General features: G+C 38.8%; 1 protein-coding gene across 1 annotated transcript; it reads left to right on the top strand.

The window, feature by feature from the left end:
* Positions 1-11,762: 11,762 nt before the first annotated feature.
* Positions 11,763-18,652, top strand: LOC139663802 (uncharacterized). The gene is made up of 8 exons (XM_071542546.1): positions 11,763-11,818; positions 12,440-12,903; positions 13,005-13,121; positions 13,261-13,356; positions 16,185-16,313; positions 17,416-17,505; positions 17,859-18,100; positions 18,395-18,652. Exons 1-8 carry the CDS (start codon positions 11,763-11,765, stop codon positions 18,650-18,652), a joined length of 1,452 nt encoding a protein of 483 aa, XP_071398647.1.
* The last annotated feature ends 1,814 nt before the right edge of the window (positions 18,653-20,466 follow it).

The raw sequence follows: 20,466 nt of genomic DNA, 5'->3' as shown, positions 1-20,466 counted from the left end.
GCGTAAGAAAGCAGGGACACGCGTTTCATGTATGTAGTGGAAATATTTGTAGTATAGGTTCGACATATTGTATAATCATTTAACACTGCCTGTGTTTACAATTATAGAGAGCAATTGACTCGTCGAAATGCAAATGTATTATCTTATTTCTTATTTTTTGTCTGTAAAAGCATTCACGCCAAGCAGTGTTGCATTCTAGATGCCTCATAGAACGTTCATTTTTCTCATGTTGTTATATCCCTTATTTTTGTTACTTGCCATAATGTGTTTTGATATGATCTCTAGAAGGATATTGTTTACAAAAATGTACAAAAACACTAAAAATGTGTGTTCTCAATTTTTTTTTGAGTTTCCTCCAATATGCATGATATGACATTTTTGTATGGCTTTTTTCTGACCGTCACCTCAACACCAAATTTTGTAGCAGAAGCCTCCCCATCCCCTTGTCTTATTTGTTCTAGCCCCCCCATGTGATATGATTTCCAGGGCTGTACCTGTTATCGAGATGATAAACGGATTAGAGAAGCCAATAAAAACTTTTTGTTACAAAAAAGTACTTGGGTTTGTTTTTTTATTGTCTTTCAAAACCATAATTTAATTCACTTAACTCTGCATGTAATTAGAATTAAATGAGTAAAAATCTGATACCAAATACCATGTACAGCATGTCAGATATCAAAGCAAAGTCATTTTATTTCTTTACACATAGGATGTTAGATCTCTGACCCCCAAATATGTCTGCTCAGGAAAAAGTAATACATCAGTATGCAATATTGGTCAATACTAATTTAGTACTAGGAAATCGGCAGTGAAAATATGATATCGGTGCATCTCTATACTTTTGAATAATCACATTTGACTATGCGCAGTTGATTTCTCCCTGTTGATTTTTGACCCAGTAACTGCAGCTCTTCAGCTGTTTTCTGACATCCTGAGCATCCCGCCCCGCCAGGTGGCTTTGAAGGTCTCTCCCTCGCTTCCCACAGTCTACCTAACGTGTTCAAATTGTCAGCAGCATATGTTAACATAGCCCCACAATTGTTTATATTCTGTTGTGTTGCTTTTGCTGTTCTATTATTTTCATTTCTATCGTTTTTATTGCTTATTTTATATTCTATTTGTGTGCCAATATTGGATTTTCCTATTACTTTTGCTGCTGCAACGACCTAATTTCACCACGTGGTTCAGTAAAGCTTCATCTTATCTCACACACTGAACAGAGTGAGTATGATGAGGTGATGTTATTCACTGGCTGCACAGTCGACCATATGCATAAAGCTTGTCAGCTTGTTGGATCAATATCAGTCCAACCTCCCAGCGCAGCCCACATTTCAAGGTGCCGCCAGCAGCTTTGCATCTGACATGTTCTGAACTACAACTGCAATGTGACTTACATTGTGGGACTGACGGATCCTTTATCTCGGAGGCTTACATGCTTTATGCGCATGGATCAGTAGTGAAATGTGCTAAATGAAGCATTTGGAATTAAGATCAGTCCTACAGCTGAAATCCTAAAGGGATTCACTTAAGTCCTAATACAGTTTCATGACTTTAATGTGTCTCTAAGAGTTTTGTTACCAAATACTTGAATGCCTTTTATTTACTTACGTTAATGCTGTATGTTCTAGACCACAGCCAACTGACACTCAGGCAAATTAATTTGGACAGCAACAAAAATCAAAATTAATCATTTTACTGTATGTTTTTTTGCCTCACACATGTGAGGCAACAACTACCGCACAAAAGACACATTTTAGCTCACTGTCTCGGTGCATAGGTGATTGCATGTGACAATAATTGATACCCAGCTGCAAAATGTTTCAAGAACAAGCCTACAGAGGGCAGCATGGGAAAGGCTGTGATCACTGAGTTGTAATGTACACTATTGTTTTATCCTTTGATAAGATAGCAGCACCAGAAATCCTCTCCCATGATTGGGAGACTTAGACATTTACTACAAGCTATGTGGCACACAAACATATAAGTTACATGGTAAACACACACGTTGCATAGTACAAAATAAGCAAGTGAACACTTTCTGTTTAAGAGCTATATTGATAGGATATAACCCAAACAAAACAATATCAGTGACTGATTGTCAGGTTAGAGTTCACATGAACAGATTGTAGATTTAGCTAATTGATATGTTTTCTCTTTATGTCTGGGCTGTTAAACCTTTTAAGCCAGGGACCCAAATTTGTTGTATTTAGTCTTGACCTGGGACACACTAAAATTAAACCATAATATTGCTGCTGTCATTTGGGAACCTACCAGAAACAGGTCTATGACCCATTTTGGATCCTGTCCCATAGCTTAACAATCACTACCTCCCTCTCCATGAATTTAGATTCCCACACAGCTATGTGAAAAAGATAACTGGGCCATCGTCAGATTGGTCACAGTGGGAAAGAGGAAGATTGCACTGCAGCCAAACCCTGAAACCTACCTGAAGTTTATTCAGGCAGAGGCAGCTCAAGTGAACGTCATGTTCCAGCCCTAATCGCAATAACCATGAAAATGCTTCATTGCCAGGAACAGAAGGCTGGGTGTGGTAGAGAGATGGTCATAACTGTGAGTGACTTTGGACTTTACCTTGGCAAAACGACACGAAGGCAGTTCACTAGTCATTGCTCCATAATCCCACCTGTCAGCCTCTCCTCTTTTGACACTCTTCACAGCAATCTCTTCATAAAACCCTTTGGAGATAATTATAATTGGGGAAAAGCTGTTTTTCATTGTAAGAATGGTTAACATTTGCCTCCTTTGAAAATATCTTTGAGTTTGTCACACAACCTAGAAAATTATGATACAAAGAACCTTAGGTCAAAATGAAATTAGCTCTTGCTGTTGAGTGGACTTTTAAAGCATACAGTGTTGTTATTTTTTTGTATATTTCATGTGTATTTGTATTCTTTGTAATACTTCTGTTTAGCCTTGTTGAGCACGCTGTTAATTTTGAGAAACACCAACACTAACAATACTTAGACAAATGCTGCCACTCATACAATGATTTTTTATGGTTATTCCAAGGTATCACAATTTTGACAATGACATATTGATTTTTAAAAATGTTACACATAAGTTGCCTGGCTGTTGAAATTGCATCACTTCTCCTATCTAGAGGCATTCTTCTCCCACACATAATTGTAATGTCATATGTCTTTGCCTTTAAACTCCTGTAGTCATGGGAAAACTAAGGACTACAATTTATATTTATATTTTGGGCATCTAGCTGATTCAAATCCAGTTTGACTTCAAATAAATGCAATAGTGGAATAACCGTATATTATATTAATAACACTGTCCAGACAGTTTTTACAAGGTGACATAACAATAAGATGGACAATAAAAGGCAAAAACATAATAAAAAAAACAACATAAAGAAGCATTAGAAGAAAAGAAGCATAAGCATAAAGAAGCAAAGAGCATGGATCATAAATAGACTTAAAAAAAAACAAAACAAAGAAAAACAGGAGAAATAAAATGGTGACATAAAAGTGAATGAAGCGACACTGCTGTCCTGACTGGGCCGGGAGCCAGGCGGGTGAGGAGCCACGGCCGGATGGAGGGATGATCACGTTACCACAGTGAAGGGTAACAGACTGTCTGGTAGAAGCAGAGGTCAAGAAGCTGGCGAAGGGAGGGAGGTGACATGGTGGTGGTGGTGGTGGTGGTGGTGGGGGGGGGGGGACACTTACACAAAGTTCTTAATAACACCTGGTAGTTGTTGACAACTGTTTACACTCTTTTACCCGAAGTTAAAACACACCTCTTTTTCTCTTTGGGTCATTTCAATCTTTTTTCCACTAACGCCCATGATGACGCTGGAGTGGCGTAAGAGTTCAGATATGCAACTGGGATCAAAGGTACTTTGAGATAATATCATGTCATGGAAAGTGATTGGATCAATTTTCATAAAAATTAAAGGCATTTCAAAAGATGGCTTACATCCTTGAGACTACACTGGACCACACTTTGATATTTCCAACCCGACATTTCAGCTTTCATGTTCAACTTTCTGCAACCTACTCTTTTTTAAGATGCTTTACTGTAAACATCTTAATATCTGCTCATGAACTTCCAGCCAAAGGTTACAGGTAGAGGAAACCCTCCCACCCTGATTTATTGGCCATCTAGTTTCAGATAATATTGTTGTCACTTTCTGAAGCAACATTTTCATGTACCAACGCCTGAATTTTTATTAAATATTACATCAGTCTTTTTGGGCACAGCGTCTTTTCTGGTGTGGAGCTGTCATGTTTGAACCGAGCCTGTGATGAATCCTTGTTTGCAGAAGTAGTTAATGGGTTAAATGATGGCTGGTGCAACTGTTATAAATTCATAAAATGAGAGGCGAAGAATGTGATCGTTGCCCCTCTTTTACAACACCAGGCAATTACTGCCATTCAGTAACTTATAAAGTCGCAGGCTGAGATCTTGTAAAAACTAAAATTGAGATCACAGCTACACTGTGCCATGCATGCTAGCATGGAGATTTAATTTCTTTCAAGGTGCAACATGGACTTCAACATTCTCATTAACACTAGTGACGACCAAACTGACCAAGCTACACCAACATTAAAGCAAATAATCTGATGCAGCAAGTGATTGTATATATGAAGTATGATCTAAGAACTACAAATAAAGCTCCTTGACTGTTCCAAAGACTGCATTGAAGGCAAAAGGTGATCAAGCATGTGGGATCAGGGCCCCAAAACTTTAGAATAACCTACCTGACTGAATACTATTAGCAAACTTTGTGTCTTCTTTTAAGACACAACTGAAGATTCATCTTTATAAAAAGTAATGTAACTATGCATTGTTACATTGCGTTGTTCATTATGTTGTGGTAGTACTGGTGTTAGTATTGTTAATTTGTTTGTTGTTTGTTGTTGTCTATTAATTATATCAGAGCATGTCAGTACACATCCTTAACCTCCATCTATCCTGTTTCACAAGCGTCCCAGGTACCAAGATGAGCTTGACTAAGAGTTATCCAGGTCACACCACCAGGTGCCAGTGTGATGTGGCTGATCTTGCACAATAATGAAAACCTCTGTCAGTAAACTCTCTGTTTCGTTGAAAAGCTCCATCTTGATTCAACAAACTGGCTCTGTGCCAGTTCAATGCCAGCTGGTTTAAAAAACACACCGTCTCGTCATGGATGCACATGCAGGACATGGACTGCTGATCAGTGATTCCCTGTTACCCTTCTTTCAGTTCTTCTCTACCCGCGTTCAAACCCACTGTGTTCGTGTGTTCATGTTTAAAAATCAAATTTAAATGAAATTAGAATGATTTATACTGGGGACACAAAAGGCACCCTATAGTGACAGTGACCTTAAGACCTTTTGAGCAGCCAATAGCTACTTTTCTGTAACTGCCGACACTGCGAGTGGCATCACAGTCACTTTGTCTGTTATTTTTTACAGTCTGGCAAAAAATATGATGTCATCTTTGGTGATAAGTGGTCACTGCTGAGCTGATTTTACACTTCCAAGAGAACGCAATCAGTGCTGCCAGTCGTCTAGCTACTGTGGGTGTCTTTTCTGTGGATTAAGTTTGAGTTTCTGTAGGCTACTGCTCTTTTTTTTTGTCTGTTCAGCCATGGTGGCTATCGCTGCTCATGCTAACTACCCAGTTCTTCTGTTTATTCCAAACAAACCGCTGTTGCTGCTACCAGAAATGTAACATGCATCTCTTCCTGCAGCCTGCATCAGAGGATTTTTCCCACGAAAGATCTACCTGACACTGTGTGTTTAGAACATAAAAGCTTTCATGAACTGGGTATAGGTTGAGTAACTATTGTGTTATATCATTATATGATAGATAATAATAGTTAAAACAGCTGGTAGCATATTGGGATGTAAGTTATTTTTTCCCATTAACCTATTTGTGCTCATCTTCAAAAATGTCGCCGCGAGACAAACCTCACAGAATGTTACTGAGTGCTAACGTTAGCTTTCAAGCTTTTTTTTTTTACACAATTCCTGGCCTTAATTTACTAAAAAAAAAGTTTTAGCATTTTGTGACCATGAATCAAGTCACTTTTTTATTGTTGCACAGTTGTCTGACAATGGAAACAGAAATGAAAACACTTGTATTATCTTCTATATTTCCAAATGTGAAAAATGTATTTGAGTGCAATTTTTCACGTGGCCCTAATCATCTTTCCCAAAGGTCAAAATAAGTGATTCCAGTCTGAGTTGGGGGTGATGGACAGCGGGCCTCTCAGCATTACTGGCAGTGGTGAGAACCACCACTTCCTGGTCGGAGCTCCGTAGAGACAGATGCAGACAGCGCCGCCCTCCTGAGGAGTGGCCAGTGGTTCAAACCCAACGCTGCGGGCAGGACACCTGAGCCTCTTCATTCAGGCTTCAGGGTATTAAAGCCTCGTCCTCTCACAGCCCTCTCAGTCTTTCTTTCTTTCTTGTGGAGAACCATTGTCCTAAAATTCGTTTATAATGGCTAAGCTTATGGTTTATAAACTCCTCGTTTTCTTCTGGATTGCTGTAGCTGTTTGTGGCTCAGGTAAGTAGCCTAACTTTATTAGGATATTAACTTAATTATGTGTTTAAAAAAAAAAAAAAGTAGTCTCTGACAGATTGGATAGATGATCGCACGTGTTAAATTGCCAGGCAAACTGTTTATAATTAATGTTGATCTTCCTGTCCTTTGATTTCAATCTGAAATAATGTAGTCTGTAGAAATTAATGTTTTTTTTTTTAAAAAACATTGGGTTTTAGGCAAACTACAATATGCTCCCAACGATGTCACTATTGCTAATTAGGACATCGGCTAATAAATGTCGGATATAAAGAACACAACTTGATTATCTTTTTTTCAGCAGCCACTTGTCACATTATGGGGGGATAGTGGCTGTGTTGACCATAACAGTAAAATGGCTTTATTTATGGCATTGCTAGCATGGCTGATTAAAGCCAGTGATACCCATCTCACTGAGGAAAGCTAATAATGATGTAAGACTCGAGCTGCTTGAATACCCCCCCCCCCCCCCTCTCTCCCTCTCTCTCTCTCTCTCTCTCTCTCTCTCTCTCTCTCTCTCTCTCTCCCCCTCTCTACCAGAAAGTTGGCTAAGTACACTTACAGTAATTGGAACTGGTGCAGATAATATCATATTTCTGTTGCTGCTCATGAAGAAGACCAGTTGTTCAAAGGGAAAATATTGTGTCTGTATATTTATATATATATTAATGTGAATCTATATATTTATATATTTGATGGAGTCAGGCTTGTCCCATTCTTCTTTTTACCTCAGTTTTGTTCCCAAATCACTGCAGCATCCAGATATCTGGAATAATAAAGGAATAATTAGTATAATAGCATCAAAGTTGGTCTTACATCCACTATTTTACCACAGAATTAAAGCTGCCATACAAGCAACAGGCAAATATTTGACTAGTGTGTTGGTGCAGACAAACCGACCTCACCTTATGACCCAGTCCTTTCCCCACCTGCCATTACAAGTCTATTGCAATTGAGGAAGTGTTTTGGTTCCACTCAAATCCTCTAGTCTGGTTAATGCTTTACATGTTTGCAGCCTAAATGATTTGCAGAAAGCCCCTTTTATCACTGATGCTGTTATTTTCAGTGTTTTAGTGGCTTGCATGAATGGCCATGGGGCTTGTAAATATCTCATTTGAAAAGTTTATCCAGAGTGAAATTACCTGTGTGGATTGTAGAGGATTTTTATTTAATTGCATGTAGGTATCCTCATCCAACTTGGTGAAAAAATGCTACACCATCAATCCAAAAATATCAAAAAAGTTAATTGACTGAATTGATTCTTAACAGACTTTCCAATCGGAGAACTCAAGAAGTCATTCTCTGACACAGTTTTAATGTATTCATTGGTGTGTGTGTGTGACCAGTTCTGCTTGATAAGATAGCCAGTATGTCAGGAATGTTCCCTAATCCTGTGAATCCCGGCGTAAGCAGGAGATGTTTCCACGGTAACTTGGGATGAGACTCCAATGACTCAGCAGATTGAAAAGGCCTTGGTGTGTTTCACTCTCACCTAAAGGATTCAGATGTTTGGGTTTGACTCGTGCTCCCCGGTTCCGTACCGCAGTGAAACCAATGGAGTCGATTGATTGGCTATATAATTGGTTTGAGGCTGCTACAAATTTAGACATGTGATGACCCCAATGCCCAGTCTTCTACACAGTGAACAGCTGGGCTTTTTCAGGTTATCAGTGGACAACATGGCATGGCCACGCCTAGCTCACCATCCACCGTTTGTTATTGTAGTTGCTATGTGCAAGTCTTTTTCTCTTCCTGGTAATGGGAAAGCCATGTCCATAAACCCATAAATAGTTGCTGCTATATCAGAAAGCTTGGATTGTTATTATCCTGTTATGTTGTTTCCTATCACAGCATATCATTTGATCTTGAGACATTGACTGTCATGGGTTTTTGTGACTTGACTTGTCTTTTACAAAGAATTCTAACAAGATTAAGACTTAAGTGCCAGGTATTGACCAAATGATAGACTGTGGTTGATGATATACTGTGTTGACTGACCTTTTGTTGGAGTAAAATGATACCATTCATTGTTGACTAGGACAAGTGTTTCAGAGTTAAATAAGTGCAGGTTGAGGCGTCGTATGTGTGAGAATGGGGAACGAGAATAGTGGGAGTTGGGGGTGTTTGCACAGGTCAGATGTCAGTTTTCAATGGGAGTCTTTTAGAGAACCGTGAGATCCGGTTTTGAGGGTTACTCACACACACAAACACACACACACACACACAGACATACACACACATACATATACATATAGTACTTTCTCTCATAGCCAAGGGTCTACTTATCTCTGTCAGCGATTTCCATGGAGCGCTCTCAGTTGTTGGGCAAATACTGAACAAGAGCGAACGGTGCGAGAATCTAAGTCTGATAAGTATCAGTATAAATTCTGTATATGGCATTACCTTGTTTCCATTAGTTTGTGTTACCATCTGTTATAAAACATGTTTTTTTTCCCCCCAAAATGCTTTGGAAAAAAGAATTTCAGCGATACATTCTTTTATAAAATGACTCATGGCACAAAGTTAAAACAAATTATTGATTGTACTTGATTGTATTGGTGATGTTAAAATGCTGCAGTTTGACATCAATAAATCATTAGCACACTATTTTTGAGACATTAGTATCATTACCATAAACAAACGAGACCATTACCAAAAAGATTGGATCGGATTTCACAGGTAATCGGCCGGATAGCTTTATAGCTCAAAACAGGAAGAGGCCACTCTTCTTCCGGGGCAAATGGAGTTGAAGTTTCCTCCAATGGCAGATCTTGGAACAAGTGAATTAAAAGCCGATGGAAGAATCGCTTGCAACATGTTTCTTCTGTTCAGGAAAGCATAAGAGAAAATCGTTGACTGAAAAAGCAGCATCCTCTTTGCAGCAGGAAGCAGCAGGGTTTATGGGAAATGTGGTCTTCATTTTGAGAAACACTTGCACTAACAATACCACTGGCATGAGATAGAGGCTGCCAATCATCATGGTCTATTTTGTTTATGGCAATTATACCAAGGCATAACAATTAATTTGACAATTATATAATAATATACAAATGACACATGTAGTACCTTTAAAAGAGTAATAGGTATCTTAAGTTTTTGATTGACAAACAGTCTGGATCTTCTATACTTTATAGATGTTGAATGATTAAGTTAATCTAATGACTTTTTGCAAAATGTATATTCAGTGTTTTGGAAGAAAACTCTCCAAGTGACTGCCATACAGATGGAAAAAACTGACACATGCACCATTTCACACCAGTGGATGAAACCATCCTGCCAGCATTTATCACAGATTCAGAAAGTACAGAGACCACAAACATATTGTTTCAAACCTATTTTGGCTTCCCAGTTCTTGTCTTATTTACCTTGAAAATGACAGGGCCTCATGCAAGTCTTAGATTTAGATTTATTTTTTAGACTTAGATTTATGTTTTCCAAAATAAATAGGCTAGAATTTACCGAAGAAATTTGATTTGATTTTTGGTAAACACATAATGTTTAGAGCGTGTCATTTCTAGAGGTCCTGGGAAATGTAGACCAATTTAATTTTGAATCAGTTTGATAGAGAGAGGAGAGAGGAGGTGTGTTCTTTATGGCACGTATCTTATCTTGATAAAGTAAAGTCCGATTGTTATACAGCCTTGTTATCCAGCAGACTAAATCTGAGAAAAACGTACAGGAGATGATACAAGGAAGTACCAGTCACTCTCCCAATCCTTACACTTGATACTTCTTCTTTTCCTCCTTCCAGCCCTTATTGGCTGATAGCTGGATAGATCTGTTAGATTGACTGCTCTGGCAGAATTATTGTTCTTTGTTTTCTCATTTGTTGTCATTTTAAAAGTGGGTTCCAGCTGAACTTTTGCGCAGCATCGTCCATCAGCAGCATATAATTTACTAACTGCTATATGACCTGCCTGTCACTATCAGATAGGTCAAACTGGTCATCAGGCAGTTAGCGTGAGAGTTTAATGGCTCCTGAACTCTTATGGAGGTGTGCGTGTTAAAAAGTGAGTAGGCTACTCTCTGTCAAAAGAAAATATCGCTTTAAAGTCTTTTCATGTGACATTGCAACTAACCATTGAATTTTATTGTATCCCTCAAAAAGGAACAAGATAAAATATAGCCTTCTCTCTCCCTTTGTAATCATTGCAGTAAATCCTTTTATTTCCCGCGCCGTACTGAGCAGTTTTCTGGTCTCACAAACGACGGCATTGTTGTCGCCGCTTAGCCTGCTTCAGTGTCAGTGACTGTAAATTGGCACAGAAGCAGATTTTACGACAAGCCCTCCTTTTCCCTTGAAATGATGCTTGTGCATCTGGGCAAAGTTTCCGTTTCGGATGCATAGAATTGGAACGAAACTTAAGCCCGGTGCTCCAGTGCTGCCGAGCTTTGTTCAGCCCGCTGTGCCTCTCTCCCGGGGCTGAGCTTTGTGCGGTCAGCGGCTGAAGCAAAAGACTCAAGTTCACAACACTCCTGCCTGCTTTGTGATTAGAAAGATGTGTTGCACAACGAAGCACAGTGACGTATCGAATGATCATACATATAGGCACACAGGATTATTTGATATATTTATTGTCAGGGCACTAAATTGTAAATGTTTATTATGTAGGCTATATTATTTTCGTTCCGGATAAAAATGTTTTATTTTGATGATATAATAGTCAACAGTTTTTTTCTGGCTTAAAATAGATCCTTAGCAATGATGATGATGATGTGATAGCAAGTTTCATCAAATTAAAACTAAGACTTTTAAAGACCTTTTTAATGCCTTTTAGAATTAAATATATGATGATTTCACAAATAAATGTGAAAGTGAAAAAGAAAAATGTTGTCCTATCATAGAACAAGTCTACATGACTGGGTTGATCTCTTACAGGAAAAAACATGGCAATACATATTTTTAAGACCTCTAAAACTGAATTTTAGAAGTGATAAAGTGATATGCCACCTACAAAGACTATGAATTATTTTTTTTCTCACTCAGGCTGATGCTGTTGGGCAGCAGTATTCTCAACCTCTTCACTGCATTAGCTCACAAAAAAGCATGTTTTAAAAGGCCAGAGAACACTTCTGCAGTTTCCTCCTTCATAATCTGTCATGAACTCAATTCCCATCCCATATTTCTATTCTATTTGGTCCCAGTTTACTGTAAATGACACTGAATTACAACTCGAAACTTAAACATTAAGCAACTTTTATGATCCCCTTGTGACATGGTGACGCCGCCTGCTCACGTGGAAATCCTGTACAAGAGCAAAGATGGCACTGCGTTAGTGGCGACACATCAACTGCTATTCTATTCGATTGTATTCTATTCTATTCATTGTTATTGTGAGGGTGTGAGGCTTAGAAGTAAATAATAGCTGAGAAATCTCTGAACTCTAACTCACCCCTTGGCTTTATCTTAATTGAGACTGGTATATTCACTTGTGAGGACATAGTGACCACATTGGACTCATTGGATGTATTTTGAGTCACACTCATTTGAATTCATACTGTGATGATGAGGATTTTGTAAGAAATATATGGTCCAGCATTATCAAGAGTGAAGACTTGTCACACATTCGTCTAGGTCACTTTGTGTGGTCGTAGTTGGAAAGTTGTGTTGGAAAGTTGTGAGTTAAGAAACAGGGATGGTGGCCACATCAGGGGATAACATGTTATAAGGAGCAGTACACAAACTGTATTTATAAATCAAAATCTATATTCATTGCTCCATGCCTTCGAAAAAAGACCCTCTTGCTTTGGTTTGACAAGCTCATTTTCTTAAAGGAATACATTGTCTTCTTGGCAAATTAGCTCTTTGATCAACTTACTGCTGTGTGATGAAAAGACTGGTAGCAGTTTCACCTCTGTGTGTCCGCAGCAGATACAGCTAATCCAACCACAGCGGCTCCGACCACAGCGGCTCCGACCACAGCGGCTCCGACCACAGCGGCTCCGACCACAGAGGCTCCGACCACAGCCGCTCCGACCACAGCGGCTCCGACCACAGCGGCTCCGACCACAGCCGCTCCGACCACAGCGGCTCCGACCACAGCGGCTCCGACCACAGCGGCTCCGACCACAGCGGCTCCGACCACAGCGGCTCCGACCACAGCGGCTCCGACCACAGCGGCTCCGACCACAGCCGCTCCGACCACAGCGGCTCCGACCACAGCCGCTCCGACCACAGCCGCTCCGACCACAGCCGCTCCGACCACAGAGGCTCCCGGCACCGCAGCCACAAACGATCCGGGCACCGCAGCCACAAACGATCCGGGCACTGCAGCCACAGATCCCGGTCCTATAACCACAATAATTCCACCTACATCTACAGCAGCTTCAGGTACTTCTACCACAAAAGCTTCAACTGTAACCACAGTCCATTCTCTTGAGTAGTTTTGTTTAAAGTTCTTACATAATGCTGTAAATACTTATATTAGTGTGTGTGTGTGTGTGTTTTCTTTAAAAAGATCCATGTTTGTCGAGCCAATGTGGCCGTGGGAGCACTTGTGAGGCTCGCTTCAATGGTACCTTCACATGCTTGTGTTTGCCTGGCCAAACCTACAATGGAGCACTTTGTGAGAATGGTGAGTGCCTTGTCATATAGCACCACTATGGTGCTCTTGCCCAATGAGAAGGTCCTGCAGCAAATGTGGGCAACAATGAGATGACTACATGAAGGTTACGTATAATACCTGACCGTACGCCTGTATTTTCCTTTTTCAGCCAAGGTCTTCCCTGGATCTCTTAATCTGCTAGCAATTGACTATAACGTCGAAATGGGGGACAAGACATCAGAGATATTCTTGGGTGTATCTACAAGTATTACTGAAGCGGTAAGCAATCAAGTTGGTCATCTTTTTTCATGTCCCTGTGTTGGCATCTTTGCATCTGCTAGGTTTGGAATATAGGGCTTTCAGGTAATGTAACATGCTATCTGCTAAATGATGCTAAAGACAAGACAGTTTACTGTGTCACAGTAACCAAAATTTGGAAATAAATCTGCTTTACCAGATCATTCACAGTTAGCTGTAACATTACTGTATAGATCCACACCCATGACTTACATCTTTTTTGGATATCTCTCTTTCTAGCCTGGGTGTTTTATATTTAGCCATTATTTGGTTACTGTGAGATTTCTGACACAACAGCAAAGCCTCCATACCAGCTATATCATGAATGAATAAACAAATAATGAACAAGTTATAATTAGTTTGACCTTTCAGGACATATCAATCATCAAGCAGCCATAGAGCAAAGTGTGTATATTCAGAATAGACAGTAAGACATAACTACTAGACATAGATTAGAGTTTTGATCCCTGTGGGGAAATTTGTTGAAGAAAATGAACCGTAACAGCAGATATAGGCAAGAAGACATAACTGCGGACAAAAACAGTGAGACATATGGCACAGTTGTAGACATTACACATCAGAGTACATGTAGACATATTCAGTTACACATAGCTATACATAGACAATAAGAGATAGCAGATGCCTGAATTGGAAGAATTGTTTATGAAGTTCATTGACCATAGTGACAGTTCATTTAGATAGTCCCTAATTGACCTGTATTACATTTGGCCACTAAAACTGATGGGGATGATGGTGAATGTACTATATTATAATAGTTACCACAGTTATAAAATAGTAAAAATAATTTTAGAACTGAAATGTAACTCAAGAGGCAGTCCATGCCCAGTCAGATGATGGCCTAAACAAAACTGCATTTTCCTTCCAAAATACAGCTGGAAAGTGCTTTCACTCAGGATACGGGGTACATTTCGTCTACAGTGCTGGATCTCAAGTAAGTGGTATAAAGAAATTGAAATTAATTATTTCCAAGTTGCATTAGTCACTATCAGAATTTGTCACTCTACCTTTAACAAAGTTACCACCAATATGTTTGCTGATTAACATGCTCTATCTATCTAGCTATCTATCTATCTGATCACAATGAGATCAGTCTTAGGTTCTCTATACATTGTATTGTATAGTACATTGCACACTAATTGCAGAATATAACCATCATTAACTCTGATTTTTGCCCATATAGGTCCACGGAAAATCGTATATATTGGAGGGAAGGAAAAGCAGCAAAGGTCATTGCATTTATAGACGTAATCTTCAATCCAAATTCTGCATTGACAGAGGACGACGTTGTGAATGGCATTAAAGACGCCAGCAGTTGTGGGGAGTGTCCACTAAAGGGGGGATCTTTCACTGGTACGTTCAATGCACTTATCTAAATGTGAGATCTTCATCACATTTAAAGGCAAGATTTATCCAAATAACCTTGATGTAAAACATGGATTTGTTTTCAGGCAGTAAATAATTTAATAGTTCTGTTTCAAAATGCTATATATCCACTTCAAACATATGTATTTCCTGAAGTTCATAATTGAGTATGTTTAAAATTTAGAGGATAAGTGTTATGAAGTATTGTAACACACTAGCCTTTACAAATGAGCATAACTTTGTTTTTATTTTGTCCTATCAAACATTTTGTGAGAGTAGGTGTCACTTTTAGGGCTGGGCCATAAGCACAGCACCATCCATTGCCCTGATGTTTAAAGGATTAGACTGACTGGGGATTTTACTTATCCAATATGTGATGAGAGGATTGGCACCAAAATCATCTCTGTGAGTCTCGTAGATAGCTCTGTCTGGTGTGCATGCTAAGGCTTTATCATATGTATAGTAGCTAATTGTAGGCTACTAGCATTATCCTAACACCTGCCAGGCTTGTTTAGCGGATTGGTAAAATAACCCTAACCCTCCCTTCCTTCCTGCGAGATTTTGAGCGTAACTTGTTTAGTTTACACAGTGAAGTTAGCCGGACAGTTTTTGAGCTGTTGATATGTAATGGACTTCTCTAAGGATGAAGATTGAGATTTTGTTTTCAGAGGTTATAAATCTACAGGGCATAGAATAAATAACAATACCAACTTTGAATTACTCAAAAGTCTATCTACATACTTTGGATAATGCTAGTCCCTTACGATTACTTAACACACTGTATGCTAAAGCGTTAGCATTGCACACTGGACCTATCTACCGGGGACACAGACAGGATTTTGCTGCCAATCCTCTCATCAGTTAGGCTGGAAAAATCAGTGTAGCCCTTTATCATATTTCCATGGCCCTGATGATAAACATTTTGAAGTGTACATGCCTGGAGGTGTGACTCATCCGGTTTAATATATCCATGGGTGGAGGCCCAGCCATCACTAGGGACACCCAGTCTTGTTTCAAATGGTGGATATCTCACTTTGGAATGAAGCTCTTCAATTGCCTTGCACCACTCTCAACCAAAATCACAACACTTAACATATGGAGTCTAAACTCAATCACAAAAACTATTAAGATGTAACAGTGAGAGTTCTGTGATCCATTGCATTGAAATGCATCAAAAGGTACATAAAGGCACTTTGTGGTCATGAGATTGCAACTGCCATGAATGAGGCTGGAGCAGTCAGAAGAATAATATCAGCTCAATATCCATTCAATTATAAGAAGGTCAACATACATTACAGTGAACACTGACCAATATCTTCATTTTTAAAATTCCCCACTTGATATCATTTATTCAAGAGTTTTGGTGAAAGTTTTACTGAAATTACCCCCTGGTTCTGGTTCTTTCATTTAAAGCCACGGATCTGTGTAAGGAGAAAGCCTGTGATGAAAAAACTACAAACTGTACGGCAGGCATCGGCACTTTCACCTGTGTGTGTTTAGATGATTACGTTCAGAGCAAATACAGCGACAGAACATGCATAGGTGAGTGCAGCTATTTGAAATTTGTGCAAGAGTGTATGTGAGAATGATTGAGTGTGTGTGTGTGTGTGTGTGTGTGTGTGTGTGTGTGTGTGTGTGTAATCTGATTATCTTTTTTTTTTAATGTATGCTGCAAATTAAACTACAAACTGTCTAATTTTTCTGCTTATGCAGCTTGTCCCAGTGGTACAAAAGCAGAGGGCGGTAACTGCGTCGAGTAAGTGCTTAAAAGTCATAATTAATCCTGTAATTTAATAATTAACTATATGTAAGATAAGAAATATAATCACTATATTATGTAAAATCATGACATTACATATATTTTTTGGGAGGCATTTCAGCTGATGCTTTCATCTTTTATCCAGAGCAACACACATACACTATCTATCTATCTATCTATCTGTCTGTCTGTCTGTCTGTCATCTTGTTTGTATATAAAACAGAAGTGTTAGGTAAGAAAATATGAGCTGAGGAGAAAAGTTAGAAAGCATTTAGTCCTCTCCTGATGACATTTATGTTTGTAAAATGAGCAATTCTTCTTGTCTTTCAGTTGTCCATTCGGTTATTCTGGTTTGAACTGCAGTGAACGTGAGTATACAGTGTTTGACAATTGAAACAAAAACAAATTTTTATTTTTTTTCCAAACTTAAATAAAATATCTTGTAAATAAAATAAAATATATTGTAAATATCCACTTTGAGAATCCAGTTTGACAATAGTGACACTTTTACAAAATTATTGATAGCACAATTTAAAAAAATATGGTACTTTATGAAGGACAGCAGGTAACGCTTTAACCATTTGAATCTTCCATTAGAGACTTTCCTTAGAGAATTGTTCAACCATGTCCCCCTGTGTATGTACAGTATGTGTTCCTATGTCTTTGTGTAGTCGTTTTTGAAAGATTTTTGGATGTAGGCCACTGGTTTTCCATTCTGAAGTGTCTGACCGTAGGAGAGCAGAACATACAGTATACTGAAGCGAAACAAATTGCAAGTCTTCCATGACATTTTGAAAGCCCTTATGTCAAAGTTTCAGAGAGTGATTAAAGATGCTAGAGTGGCAGTCTTTGTTGCTATAACTCAATCTCTCTGTGTTTTGTCAGCATGGGAGCTGGTCCTGGTGATCCTCGGCTCCATACTCGGGGGACTGCTGCTCATCACACTCATCATTCTGGCTGTAGTGGCAAGCAAGTGAGTTCACGCACTCATCCAGTTGCCCAATCATTCACCATGTTCTCTGCCACTCTCAGCCTCTTTGTCTTTCTCTCACACTCATGCTACACATTTAATTTCACCTTTATGTAACCAGACAGGTTACTCATGAACACATTTATATTTACAAAGACAGCCTGGCATTTCAATCAAGCCTTTTTTTTTTCTCTGGACCGTGACACACAAAAACACGTTTACATATTCTTTGAATCAAAGAAAAATAGATTTACATTCTGTTCAACCTCCTGTTACTCGTTCAGCTGTATTCGTTGTGCTTCACTAGAATCAAATATTACACAAACATATCTCCCTCTCATTAGACCCTCAAAGAAGAGCTCAAAGAAGAGCTCCAAGAAGAGCCCAGACGCCGATGTTGCAATGGCCTACGTCAGCCACTCTCCTGCCAAGGCACCGTTGGTCAGCAACGGGTCAGCCAATGGCCAAGCAGCCCATTTCAATGCTGGGGTGCCTAGGATCCCACGGGCCAATGCCGACAACAGCTGGAACCGCAGCAGCAACCTGGAGATGACCCCAAGCGGCAGCCGGCAAAACCTGGTCCCCGTGGGCAAGAACTCGGTGAGCATGTCTCTGTGTGTGTGTCTGTGTCTGGGGGGGGGGGGGGGGGTGATGGGAGGGTAGTACAGTTACGGTCTAATCAAAAAATTTGAAAAACATTAAAAAGAATAGTAAAGCAGAGAAGGTCATGAAAATACTGATTAGAAGAAGAGAAAGATCAGGCATATGTTTCTATTCGCCATGTTGCTGTCATGCTTTGTGTCCCTCTAAGCTTTCTGTAAATCTGTAAGTATTCCTCACACAAGTATCAGTGGTGAAGAAACACTTCTTTTTTTTTTTTTTTTTGCATTGTAGCGGCTATACGAGGATCCAGATGACATGAGGAATGGGGGCCCATATGCTCAGAATCGTGCCCAGAACAACCCGTATGCCCAGAATCGTGCTCAGACCAATCCATACAGTCAGAATCGGGCCGACACCAACCCATATGCTCAGAATCAGCCCCAGACCAACCCATATGCTCAGAATCGGGCCCAGACCAGTCCATACCCTTCGGGCCGAGGCCAGACTAACCCTTACTACACGCACGACGATGGAAGAAGGCTCAATTAAGGCACCACAAAAGTTTACCCTAGAATGACATTTACCCTAATCAAAAATCAATTTTCATGAGGTGCACCACTGAATTTTGTTTTTGTTTGATGCACCGCTGAATATTCCTTTTATTTGATATAACTATGCACTGTTTATATCCCATTATGGTAAGAGTTGTAAAGAAGGAAAGACAATGGACATTAGTCAAATTCTGTGCACTGGCCAAAGTATTTTCATTGTCACGTCTGTCTTGAATATCTCTAATTTCCTTCACATTTATTGTTTGATTGTATTGCTGCACAAAAATCTTTTGGTAACACGTTATAATAACCATCGTTAATAAAGGGTAAATTGATAGTTAATTAAATTTTAGTTAATAGTTATTTTACTGTTGACAAACAATGAAATGATCATTAATAATGTTTACTAATTATTAGTAATGCTATAATTTATGTTATTTTATCATTCGTTTGTGTAAATAAAATCATTTGTTTATAAATGATATATTGTATCATAGCTTTTTACCCTTTTTACTGTCTCTTATCAGCTATAACATAAATTATAGCATTACTAATAATTAGTAAACATTATTAATGATCATTTCATTGTTTGTTAACAGTAAAATAACTATTAACTAAAGTTTAATTAACTATCAATTTACCATTTATTAATGATGGTTATTATAAAGTGTTACCAATCTTTTAATTAGTGTTATTTTAGTGTAGTGCAGGTATGTCATTTCACCACACGGAGCCATGTTGTGTCAAATCCTTTCTGAACACATATAAGCTGTCATAAATCATTCATGTCTTTCCGTGACTGATGTTTGTGAATGTTTAGGATATGAGGTATACTGCTTATTTCAGGTTTTTGTCTCACTCCATCTCACTCTTGTTGATGTCAGTCATTTTAAATATTACTTATTTATGAATGTATACTTATACGTATACTCTAATGAGATTTAGCCAAAAATGTATATTCTCAGAATGGGCTGGAACCCAAAAAAGAAGAATTCTCTAGCCCAGCTAACATCTTGCTCGTCTATGAATTTGCTGGTAATCATTTTACATGTAATGCAAAGGGTTATAGGTTTTTTATGTGCCAAAATGCGTATGTAATTCAAGGTTCAGTGCAAAGAAATAAACACTTTTTGTAAATGAGACGAGTTTCTTTTTTTCTTTTATAAAGTTGTGATGAAAATAAATATATTTTGATTGCCACAAAAGTCTAGTTTATAAATCATTGAATTTTGTTCAAAGTTTGGTATTGTTCTTTTGTAAATTGTTTTTTGTGAGTTACTTTTTTCCTCTCATGGATAAATGGATGAATATTAGTTTTTTTAAGAAACTACATCACAATTACAAAGGCAGCTATACAGGTGAGTCATATTACTTGAATGTCACTTAGCAGTTTGTGGCATCTTTGTACGAGTTCTGACAATAACCGCTTTTATATTGAGTTTTCAAAGCAAAGCAGTTTGTGGCATCTTTGTACGAGTTCTGACAATAACCGCTTTTATATTGAGTTTTCAAAGCAACATGAGGCAACTAAGAGGGGAAATAGTTGGTGCCTGATGCCGATACCTGCAGGTGTATCGATCACAAAAATGTAACTACAGATGTATGAGACTCAACAATACCCCAAAAAATATTCCAAAAACAACTCCAAAAAAGTCATGCTTATGACCCCTGGGTGTGGGACTTAACTAACTATAGATACTTTACTTTTAGGTCAAGGTCTCTGTCACCTCTTGCCTAGAAATCCTCAACTCTTTCCAGGTGACAAGAAGCAGTGATGATCATTGTTCAGCCTCACTGACCCATAGTTATGTA

The sequence above is a fragment of the Centroberyx affinis genome, unplaced genomic scaffold, assembly GCF_046629955.1.
Source record: "Centroberyx affinis isolate AG114_WGS23_722 - 3 ecotype Tasmania unplaced genomic scaffold, CSIRO-AGI_Caff_v1 ptg004123l_1, whole genome shotgun sequence".
NCBI classification, from domain to species: domain Eukaryota; kingdom Metazoa; phylum Chordata; class Actinopteri; order Beryciformes; family Berycidae; genus Centroberyx; species Centroberyx affinis.
This window is presented reverse-complemented; position numbering and strand designations above follow the sequence as displayed.